Source organism: Saccoglossus kowalevskii, chromosome 12 (assembly GCF_978046115.1).
Source record: "Saccoglossus kowalevskii chromosome 12, keSacKowa6.1, whole genome shotgun sequence".
In the NCBI taxonomy this organism is placed as follows: domain Eukaryota; kingdom Metazoa; phylum Hemichordata; class Enteropneusta; family Harrimaniidae; genus Saccoglossus; species Saccoglossus kowalevskii.
Window position 1 is genome coordinate 11,148,856 of NC_140652.1, and position 12,210 is coordinate 11,161,065.

Genomic DNA, 12,210 nt, shown 5'->3' on the forward strand with positions numbered 1-12,210 from the left:
TAAGTTTCCAGTAACCCCCCCCCCCCATAGTATACCACTCCTAAAACGGGGGAGTCGTCACCTGCGCATGCGTCAGATGGCCATAGCGTGTCATTGTTTACAAACAAGCGTCTGCCCCTAAGCCTTTGCGTTTTTTTAGTGTGTGTTGTTATTGTCGCTTTGGACTCAATTCCCGCGCGTGCGCAGGTGACGAGCCTCCCACGTTAATGATAATGAGAATAATCTTTAACAAAAATACTTTGACATGGTTACACAAGCACCATAACATGGAAGACAAGGAAATTGTTCTATATTGTACTAGCGTACGGTTCCATGTCAGTCATAAATCAACGTTTGTTCAAATATTGTCACATTAAAATGTTCTAATCAGTAATAAAGATCAGTGCACTGTCCCACTACCACCGGTCTGGCAACGGCTGTTAACAGTGTTATGCGTTTAAAACTAAGGTTTTCAGTGAGGGGTGGGACACAGAGGGGCTGTGGGTAGGCTAGCATATCTACGTTTTAAAGTAAGCTGGACCAACATTTTTTGTTGGCAGAGCATGGTTGCTCGGATCGGCTGTCGGTTTCTCAACATCAATATATATGTAAAATCTAACCGTGTTGAGGACCGTTGTATCCTTGTCATTTTTTCTGTAAAATAACGAGATCTGGAGACTCGGGGATGTCAGGAAAAAAGAATTCAAGGTATTGCATTTTCGTGATGGAAGGAAAGTGTGCATGACCTTGGAAAACTTAGAAGTGTTGCGAAGAAGCAGTGTAACCTTCGATTAATACATGAGTTGGGAAATTAAACATTCCTCGGGGACAATTTGTTAGGTTCCCTTTGCGCAGATAATAACATCTGTTATTCAAAGGTATAGGTATTGCGCTCATCTATGATAACCTCTGACCTCGCCAGTTTTGCGCAAGATTATAGTCATCGGCGGCGCTTGCTAAGTTTTAGTTGTCAACTTACCGAGTGAGATGCAACGTCGAAGGTCCAAGAGTGTAGCTGGCACCGCGCCTAATCCGAAAAAGCTGGATGTACCACTTCGTAAGTTGAGTACGTCGAGTCCGTTCACCTTCAGAAGAAAAAAATCAAGCAACGTTACAGATGTGCGAATCGCATTTGTCGGGACGCTGGGTGTTGGAAAGAGTGGTAAGTGGTACACTTCATGGCATCCCTATACGTATACATACACTCACAGAGACAGTTAAGTATGCTAATCCATATGTCTGATAAGCGGTAACAAACATGGAAGTTTTGGTGAAGTTAATTGCCTACTAGTAGACTGTGATAGACGGACCGCTGAGAAAACAGTGTATCTAAGTATATTACAATGGTACGGGCACAATCCATGTCAATAGATAATATATGTATCACAACATGTTTTTAATCATCTACAACAACAAGTATATTAGTTTTAAGCAGGTGTCCTTGTTTTTCTTTCCAAGCATGCTTGCGTTCAAACGTTACAGTCACGACATATTCTTCTGATGTCGATTGAGTATGACGACGAATGTATAACGAAACATATTTTTAAAGCCAGTCTACATTTTCCAACGTACACGATGCAATGTTCCAGCGGTCACACAACTTACCACGTTTAACAAGTGGCTCGTAGAGCGAATGCAGTAGAAGATGTTTACATGCCTATGGGAATGTAACGTCCCTCGTCTTAGAACAGCTCTTTATTTGTTAGCGTTGGCTCTTCCATCTTCCATCTGTCATATTGAAAAAAAAATCCACTTAGTTCTAGTTAGGGTATTTACACAAACGTCCCAAAGAACGACATAGAACCAGTCATGCAAGAGAAAGGGTCGAATTCAGACGATTGATCGTATATGATACGGACCACTCGATTTTGTAAATGAAACCTCTTGTACCATTCTGATACAGCGAGATTTAAATTGAAGTATGGCGCTAGTTTGTTGCGGGTACATCGAACGCAGTAAACGCCGGCTTTTAACCTCGGGTTTAGCTAGCCTGGCGTGCCGTGGTGTCGCGACCGTTCGTCGAACAGTCTTATCCCGAAGTTGTTATTTCTAACCAACAATAATCACTACATCGCAACCTTTAATCAAGGTGGATATCATGATGTTTTTTTTATCGTTTGGTAGCATTTTTTTACAGAGTTTATCATTCCCCGTCTGTATTTGTTTTGTTTTTGTGTACTCATTGCGTAAACGTCATGCCCTGCCCACCGGCGGCAGCTAAATACTGCCAAGATGAGAGGTGAATTATAAGGAATAACAAAAATATACGTCACAATATGCGATGCACCATGGTTGGATCACGTTGTCACTATACATATATCAACTCAGTTGTAATAATTCACACCATTATATAAAGCTGTTAAACTGTTATCAAAGTGCAAATTTATGCAGCACTATATTAACCATGGGCGGCTGATAAGAACAGGAGATTTGAGCTGTGAGTAAGGTGAATGACCTGTTCTGCATAATTAGCAAAACAAAAACTTGTCATGTGCATATGTCGATCTCAAATCGAATTGAAGATGAAATGCATTTCATCTTAGATTGCAATTTCTATGAAGTAGAGAGAAAACATGTTTTGAAGTATTTTAAAATAAAAATTAATGAGTTAAATTAATGAGATCTCCAAAATGGAAAGCTTCGTGAAAATGATGGGAAATAATATGGCTTTATCATATTATTTAAAAAAAATACAATTTTCTAAAGTTAAGTATGTAACTGTGGTCTGGGAGAACCTTGCTGCTGTTTAATAAGTTTTTTCAGAGATTTTCTAATTGTTATTTTATTTCTTTTGTTGAATTTCAGTGTATTTTAGTTTTAGCGTGTCTTTTTTTATTTGTCTTTGTAATCATTTTTTACCTTACTAAACCCACGGATGGTTAAGTTGCGTAATAAAGTTATTATCATTATTTATCTGCCGTGTTTAAAAACACGATTGAGATTTCAGACTAAACCACATCGACATTATCCATGTATGCATAAATCTCACATTTCTGCTTGAATATATTATTAGATACAAACTACATTTCGGTCATTCACATATAATAAAAATAAACGCACCTCTAATAGTCCGGTCAATCTTAATATGGTGCTACGTAGCCTGGGGCGTACTTATACATGTAATACGTATCACAATTCAGTGTTACACTAAACGCCATAAATGTGTCAACATTGCTAGGTATATATCTGTGACAAAACTGCCTTTCAGACGGGCGATACAACTTGTTTTTTTGTTCAATATATATGCTGAAATAATATAATAGTTTGTCTGAAATGTGCATTCCTGCGATCGAGCTCGTCGAGAAGTCGTACAATATTCACTAAAATCGGGTTTCAAATATCTATATCAAGCTAATGTATGGTGGGTAAACAATTTATTTGAAACACTGAGAAATTCTGAATAATTTGCATTCGTCTGGAACATTTGTTTGCGTGAACGAGACAGTGACCGTGACAGTGCTCGTCATAAACTATCTGCGAACGAGCCAGCAAGTTCCTGACGCATTATCACGTGACCAGAATCTCCTAATCGTTCACCCGCGAAATACATGTTTGAAATCGAAATATAGATAGACAGTGTTTGAACATTCTAAATTTCTACGAAAACAAGCTGGGATTTTGTTGAACACGATGCAATACACATCAATCATTATTTCTCAATAAGTTCGGTTAAGTATTAGGCGTGCCGAAAGTCCGGATCCGGGTACGTCGCACTAATATGAAATTCATAGTGTATCCTGTTTATGCATCCATAACGCGTGCTAACAGCGTAGCAATATTTGTCATATCTAGATCGCAGTATGATTCAGAATGATTTTATCTACGATGGTGACGCGACGACAGCACACATTGTGGTCTGTATGACGTCATTTCAGTCGCACACCTCTCATTTCCATCTATTTTTGAAAGGTGTGAACAAACATAATGACACGTCTTATAAAGTAAATAACGAGCTCGTAATGTCTAACATTCAAAGATATATTGCCGAATCTACTGTCCAGCTGATTTATATACCATGCCCCCGCCTTTCGATGAATACAATTGGCGGTTTCACGTATTACTTTTGTTCAGGTACGTCATACAAACTGCTTCGTAGAAAGTCGTGCAATAATAACTAAAATCGTTCTCCAAATATCTGCCTATTAAAGCATTGCATGACGGGTAACTTGTTGAAACCGAAAATTACACAAGTACTTTCGAACTTCAAACACAAATTTGATTATCGTTATCATGTGTATCATGTTTTTGCTATTTACAAGCTTGAAATATTTATGACATTAACATTTCACCCACTAAACAATATTTCACTACAATACACGATTAAAAAGCAACTTAAATTGGAAAAAGAAGTATCAAGTTCCGTGTATAAACACTAGTGTAAAGAGGCGGCGGGGCGCTATTTTAACCAAAATCGGCTAGTAAGACGTCATATGACACAGGTCTGTGCTGGAACAGCGCTTCCTGTGACGACACAACGCAGTAAACGTGTATTGAAAGGGTGGCGCGGAAACAATCTTTCTAATGATATATGCAGTATAATGCGCATGCGCAGTGAACCATTTGCGGTATTGTTGGACTTGTCCGTCAATTGGACTCACTTGATATGTGTCATTAAAGCTATATTGATTTTAAAAATAATGCGATAACCATTTTACAATAATTTTGTTTTCGTCTTCAGCGCAAAAAAGTGAATGTAATTTACTGCTTTGTATTGGGACATTGCGTGGAACCTGTAGGCTGTAGCGGATCGTGGGAGAGAAATGGCTCTAGTGAATTGAAATATTTTGTTTTTGCAGCTATCGTCACATCTTCTACAAAATGACGGGTTCCTTGTGGCCAATCAATACAAGACGTCCGAAGAATCAATTAATGTAACCTTACTCATCACGTGACAACCAGACATATGGCCGCCTATGGCGCTGTCTCCCTTTGTGCCCTACATTTTCTAACTCGTAGTCGTTATTGACAGAAGGTGACTTGTACCATGTTCCCATCGTTTATAACTCATTTCCTAGGATTGATTGGGAATTATACTTAGTTACAGCGAGAGAGCAGCGATTCACCTATTTGTAGTGCGGAATTTTCTGTAACTCACTTCAATATATTACCCATACGAGCGCCGCCATTTTGTCTATCAGTCTTGACCAACTGTTGAAAAATTGTGATGGATATCACGTAACTTCTTGTACGTGCAACAACTCGTCTCATTTAATGCTGAGATGGCATCGTACATTTTAAGGTAGCTGGGCATCTGAGTTCCATTTACTGGTGGCCCTCGCGTGAACTGTGTCCAAGGTGATGGTAAGGCGTTAGTCTTCTTCGCTGACACGTAGTAAGTCGCGCATAAGGTACTTAGAGTCTAGGACAGACTTCTGCTGGTAAATGACAATACCGAATTCACAATTGACATTGTAACACTTGTTTTGCAATAACCTCTCAATGAAGTGACTATTTGGCGATTTTTTAAACAAACTAACTTTTACCCTTATATTCTTGACTTCCGGAAGAAATTTCAATTCTGTAGTGACTTTAGAATTAATAATACCAACATTTAGACATTATTAAAACCACATGACACGTGACAGAAGAAATAATATAGGTATTGCAATCATATAGGGTAGTTTTGCTCCAACATTTATCAGAATATTGCATTGCATACTGGGTAATGGAAACGATTGCCCATGGTATTTGTGTCCGAGCACCATACCACCCACAGCCTCGTTCGTTGGCATTTAGTTGTACAATCATAATCTTAAATGAACTCGTCCTCTAAACATCTATCTATCATACCACGGCGAGCGAATAAATGTTTGATTTGAACAACTCGAAATTATGAAAAGCTACGTTCGTTTGAATCAATTGTCAGTGTGCATGGGACGGACAAATTTTGGGTGTGGTTCGAAGCGACGACTCAAACCACAGCAGATAGAACATTAAACACCTGTATGAAATTGAGGGATTCGATTGGCGCATCTATGCAAATTGAACACAATCAAGCCATGGTTTATGTTACTATATGTACTTATATCAGTATCAAATAATTGGCGGGGAAATGAAAACGCGTTTATCACAGTACCGTGGTGACTTTGCTAAGCCAACATTTCGGGTTTCCGGGTAAATGTACGCTTTGTGTCGTGTGTTACATTAATAATCATAAGACCACGTGATAGGTTATAATTATGCTCCAAGTCGTACAATTGCCTTAATACACAATTAACACTCAGTGGCGAGTTAAGCTAACTAATATATGACCATATACGGTAGTACTACAACATATAGTTCCACATACTATTAACACCGACTGCTACGTGTAACGGACATTGCAATTAAACAGTGTGTTATTGTTGCATCGACACCTTTTCTCGCACAAATTATCACTTAATCGGTTAATAAACCCACGATGTCGTGTAAAGACGTACTCGAGTATCGGTTGCCAGGTAACTACGTAAAGTGTTTGTTAATCCGTGATAAAAAAAAATCGATCAACTCCCAGGTCACGTGACCCGAAGTGTGTCAATTTTGTTGTCGCTGGGTGTGAACTTTGCAACTATATGTACACATATACGACTTTCAGGTAGGGGCGACTCAATTGAACACATCGGTGGTTGGTACGGTGGATGTTTGTTTTTTTAAACGACGATAGGAAATATCAGCCAGTGGACCTGTTTCCGGTTTCCGACACAAATCCGACACAAATGCTTCACTAATTAGAAAAAAAATATGTTACCAGTTTTATTTCGAGTTACACAAAATCAAACTTTGTATATACGAGGATAGTTAAAACAATTACCCAGAATGCCGATGGGTACCACGTGTGAATTATATAGGATGTTAAATGCTACGTTGAAATTCGACTGTGAACCTTGGAGGGGGGAGGGGGAGGGGTAATGTCATGTCACGTGTGTGTGCTAAAATAAACGTGACTGATGTGGATGGGAATGATCATCTGATCAATTGATCGGCGTCTTCAAGAGATATTATTAATCCTGAGTGCATGGCAAACTATTACAAGATAATAACTATTTAGATATTAAAAAAATACTACAATTTGAACATGTTTAGATGATAGGCTGCGTAAAGACAATATTTATCTCTTAAATATGATGAATGGCACGCGCCTGCCAAATTGTGTTGCATGGTGGGTAATCATCAGTACGATGCACACGAGAGGCTGTATTTATTCCATGCGAATTCCCATAACGGGTACCCAGACATGATGGCCTATGTTTTTCTTTTCACAGATGCCTGGTGTTTTTAGGAATATTCTGTGTTTTAAAGAGACAATAAAGCCAAGAGTTTTGTGGGGTTTTTTATTTAAGATTTTTGCTGTTGCTGTTGTTCTTTTTTTTTCAAATTGAACGAAGTGTTGGCTGTAAAGAGTTGAGTTAAATATATTTGTTTACAGTAATGATGTATTACCGGGTCGCAGACCAAAGTAAATAGCCGAACGCTGTTAACGAGTTCAACCTAATGACCCGATGCTACCATACATCATTAAGAGATAATTTTAGTGCCTCAATGCCAGATAGTATCCCTCGAATAGACTATTTGTGGATTTTGCGCGCGATATTGTGTCTGATTACGTCAGCAGCACGTTTGTAGTTTGTTCATGGCGCGCGAGGTCATCGTCTCGTGCAAACAAAAATATGATTAATATGAATGCACTTTATTAAATATTTCCAGGTGTTCAAACATTTACCCGTCATGCAATGATGTGTCTAAAACTATCATTATATCTCAAATTGCAGCACCAGCAACTGAGTTTGTAGTAATAGTGTTCAGTTGTTGTTAAAGTACATCTGGAATGCACCTGTGTCGATCAAATGTCGTTCTTGTTGTTACCTATCTTACAAAAGAAGGGGTTTTTCATTTTCCACACATATATAACGTGGAGATTATTTCCCGGGGATAAAGCTGATCCACTCCAATTAATATTCACACGTTAGGCTCAGTCTACGGTCATCTACGAGTATACAGCCGGCTCTAGCTCGGGCTCTGTTCAATCACTGCTCAGCAAGTCCTCTACAGTTACGCCAGACAATCACATAGCAATGACTTATCTTATTCCCAACATCAAACCAATCATATGCACTTCCGTTGACATTACTAATTAATAGCGCATGACGTCATTTCCGGATTTTCATTTTAAATGATCCATAAACGTTTCTCTTACTCAAGATCTGCGCTATCTCTTGTTTTCAAACAGAAGTATTATCTCTTGAGTCGACTAAGTATAATGAGTTCACCGGGGTCAACACTGACTCAGACTACCGTTTAGATACAATCTGATGACATCACATATGACAAACAATCCCGTCAACTCATGCTAACACAGATCATCAAAATAATCAACGCCCAACGCCAATGTTATGTATGTATGTGATCGGTGTACATTACTGGTAAGATCCGAACGTTGACAGCGATCACATATATGTTTGGAGCAGTCTTTAATGTTTGTACAGGAATCGATATACATTTAGTGTATCAGATATCTATGTGTGTCAGTGCTGGGTTGTCTGTGTAACACACATGTGTATTTACATAACACGTCGAAATTCAAACAACACGAGTTCGTGTTCAAATATCAATACTTTGACAGTTTAATTGCATTGGAGTGAAATCTAAAATATGTAAACTCTGACAGTTGTCAGAATTTACAAAACATTTGTTTAAAACGATTGATATCAAATGTCAACGTTCCCAGGGACCATCACGTCTGTTGGCATATTAACGTCATGTTATTCACTCTATTTACTTTCCTGTCTCTGATTTATTTATTTAATTTACATCCATTTCCATTCTTCGACGAATAAACAAACAACGCTGCAAACACAGATGTAAATATTTTCACAAATTCGAACACTAAATATCGATTTACACACTATTTAATTGGCATATATGTTTATTCTATTCAGTATTGACCTGTGTACAATTTATGAAAACAGTGTTAGATTTACCAAGTGTGGACAGACTACGGTGTAACGTTTATAAATCATTATACTTTTTTTATTTTGCAGCTTTAACCGTTAGATTTCTGACACGGAGATTTATTGGTGAATATGAAAACTCAGCAGGTACGTTACATACGCAGTCTTGTGGCTGACATTGGACTTCTTTGTGAAGCACGCCCTCTAGCGCAAACTTTCCCGGTAGTAGCGAGACTGGAGTGCAAAAATTCTCCTTTTTCATGCCTGAAAAAACAAACATGTAAGTTTTCTGATAGTCGATAGAAGACATTTTTTTTTGTGACGTTGATTGGTACACCTTGAAACACATTATCACGCGTTACATCCCAAAACGGCATGCGCGCGCATGCGAAGCCCCGTTTCGTCGACTTCCGGGAAAGTCGTATATGGGACGCCATTCATAGCGTCGTTAGTTTGTGGTAGTCTGTCAACAAAAAGATACTGATTTTTATAATAGTGTTGCTATATTGTGAACGGCGAGCGGCTACGGCTTTCGATTTGAATGACATTGTTCACACCCAACTACCTCATTTTGACATCGCGGAAGCGCTTTGTCGCTAGAGGTCGCGATTCACAGAAAAAGCGTAATTTTTACAACCAACGGAAGAGTCATAATTTTCGATGACTGCAATCAAACCAAGATTGTATTATATTTATTTGGTATCTTGAAATAAAGATAAAATTGACGAGTTTGTGTGTCTGAGAATTCGAAATTCTTGTCCAGTCGGTATAATACTCCACTGAGAACTGGCTTCAGACAACTCTCCCTTGCAACGCCCTCGTAGTTGATCACAGATAAACTAATTGATTAGATATTCAACATCCATTTGAAAACTAGGGCGATTGGGTTTATACAAGTAGCATATTCACCTGTATTCATCTGTATAGCGACAATTTATGTATTCGCACCTTCTTTTTTTCTGCATTATACACCTATTTGGAATTTCGGTTTTGTTGGACGCCAATTCTTCAGTCCATAGACGACTTTCCCGGAAGTAGCGAGAATGGGGTGCAAAAATACTCCTGCTTTGTCATGGCTGAAAAAAACAAACGTGTCAGTTTGTTTATAGTCGATAGAAGGCAATTTTATTGTTACAGACAGAAGCACAATATCATGCGTGCAAGTTTGAGTTACACCCCAAAACGGCATGCGCGCGCTTGTGCAACGCCGTATCTTCGACTTCCGGGAGAGTTGCCATTCCAGTATTCAAACGCGGAATTAATAGAGGGCTTCCATAGCACCACGCATAGTGTTGTAATATGGTTACCGTATGAGAACTGCACCTACTTCAAAGTTTGCCGCCCATCATTTAAAAAAAATTAACTTACTGTATCCATGGCAACATGGCCTTCATTTTCAGATTACAAATATCGTCACATGATGTCACTACGAGATGAAATTGTGCACTTAGAGGTACTCGATGCTAGAAGTGAGGTAAGCATTGTGTTGTGTTCATCGCTGTGCGCTTACTGTATCGCTAAACTTCATTTTATTGAATCTCAGATGTTGTTAACGACAATTAATTTGAATAAGTTGTTTGTTATTGCAGTTTCACTGCAGTAAATTGGAATCGATATCACCATATTCCAGTTTGATTCATCTGATAACAAATTGCAGATTCGCCGCCCCGTTTTATGACTATGATATGACACGCAACAAGCGTGTGGACGGACGGACGGACGGACGGACATACTGGCGGACTGACTGACTGACTGACTGACTGACTGACATGACTCCCGAGGTATTTAACATATATATTTCCATTTCTCAGAACGACCTATCCAATGACGTCATACGCTGGGCTGACGGAGTATGCTTGGTATACTCTATTACAGATTTGTCAAGTTTCTGGACGTTACGGACTTGGGCGCATAAAATAAGAGAGTGTCGAAAAAACTTAGTCTGTGAGTTCATTCTTGTGGGAAATAAGCAAGATCTCTCTCACTTTAGAAAAATCAGCACAGAGAACGGTACGTACCAAAAGCTGTCAGTTGTCAGATATTCTGTAAAAACAAATCAATCTCAAGGCGCCCTATATACAGAAAACACTCAAGCTCAGAGCTCTGCATCAAACGACTGAAGCAAAGAGCAATATTACGGTAAATCCTGGTCTCTGTACATTATATCAACTTGGATCAACTTGCAGCCAGATATGAAAAATTCACTGTAGTGCAGCGACAGCAATTAGCACGCCACAAAAGTCCCGGGATACCCCGTTAAAAATGCTAATTATTCTCATTAATGGTTTCAACGTCTCGGCAATTCTCGTCAAATCTCTATAATGATTCTACGTCTTAGCAATTGCCTTCAACTTACGTAACGATTACCACATCTCGTCAATTTAGAAGTCGCGTTAATGTTTATTACATCCCACCAATTGTCGCGAGACCCTGGGCCAGTTACAGGATCGCAGAATATATCACATTCTCACTGCTGATTGGCTAGCCGCACACGGGAATTGAACTCAGAATGTCCTTGATTATGAGTGGACAATCTAACTATTAAACATCACACCACAAGCAATATATATGGTTTCTATGTCTTTAAATGCAATAATAATTCATTCATATTTTACTTTGCAGGAAGAGCACTTGCCTCCGAACTCGGATGTTCCTTTTTTGAAGTATCTGCGGCAGAAGATTATCAAAGTATTTGTGATGCTCTATGCAAACTTTACCAAGAAGTAACATTATACAAAAACAGGCGAAAAATGTCAATATTTGGCAGAGTATTCAAAAACTCGCACAAATGACCACGTGAGCAGGACTGACGTCATGACGGGTGACACCCACTACTCGAAAGGGGGCGCCATTCACGATTTGAGCATTTTCATTCTGCATTATTCGGAAATATGTTCTGTATAAGATATTCAATTGCATTTTTAATAATTGTGATATTATATAGACTTATTATTTTAACGTTTGGTTTTACAAGACGCAATGAAATATTGTGTTCCATGAACATGTTCTAAAATTAATATTTTGGCACTTTTTTGTTAAAAAATGAAACTATACTCCGTGATTGCAGTACATAGTAAACCAATTAATATGCTATTTATGAATATTTTTCTCAAAGTCATGAATAAGGCTGTTACATTAAAGATACACCGTCGTCGTTACTGCGTATGTGCGAATTCTGCTGTTTAACTATTGTTCTCGAGTCTGGTTGGGTAAGACGTTTCGTGCCCATACATTGTCTATTTTTTCAGCTTACCCCGGTTTGAGTGTAGCCAATCAGAGTAGTTGTCGATTCGTATTTCTTTCT

At 38.7% G+C, this 12,210-nt stretch overlaps 1 protein-coding gene across 1 annotated transcript; it reads left to right on the forward strand.

The window, feature by feature from the left end:
* Positions 1-961: 961 nt before the first annotated feature.
* Positions 962-11,698, forward strand: LOC102802840 (ras-related and estrogen-regulated growth inhibitor-like protein A). Its single transcript, XM_078013702.1, has 5 exons — positions 962-1,141; positions 8,997-9,053; positions 10,307-10,380; positions 10,718-10,916; positions 11,529-11,698. The coding sequence occupies exons 1-5, from the start codon at positions 967-969 to the stop codon at positions 11,696-11,698; spliced, it is 675 nt and encodes a 224-aa protein (XP_077869828.1). The 5' UTR covers positions 962-966.
* Positions 11,699-12,210: the final 512 nt, after the last annotated feature.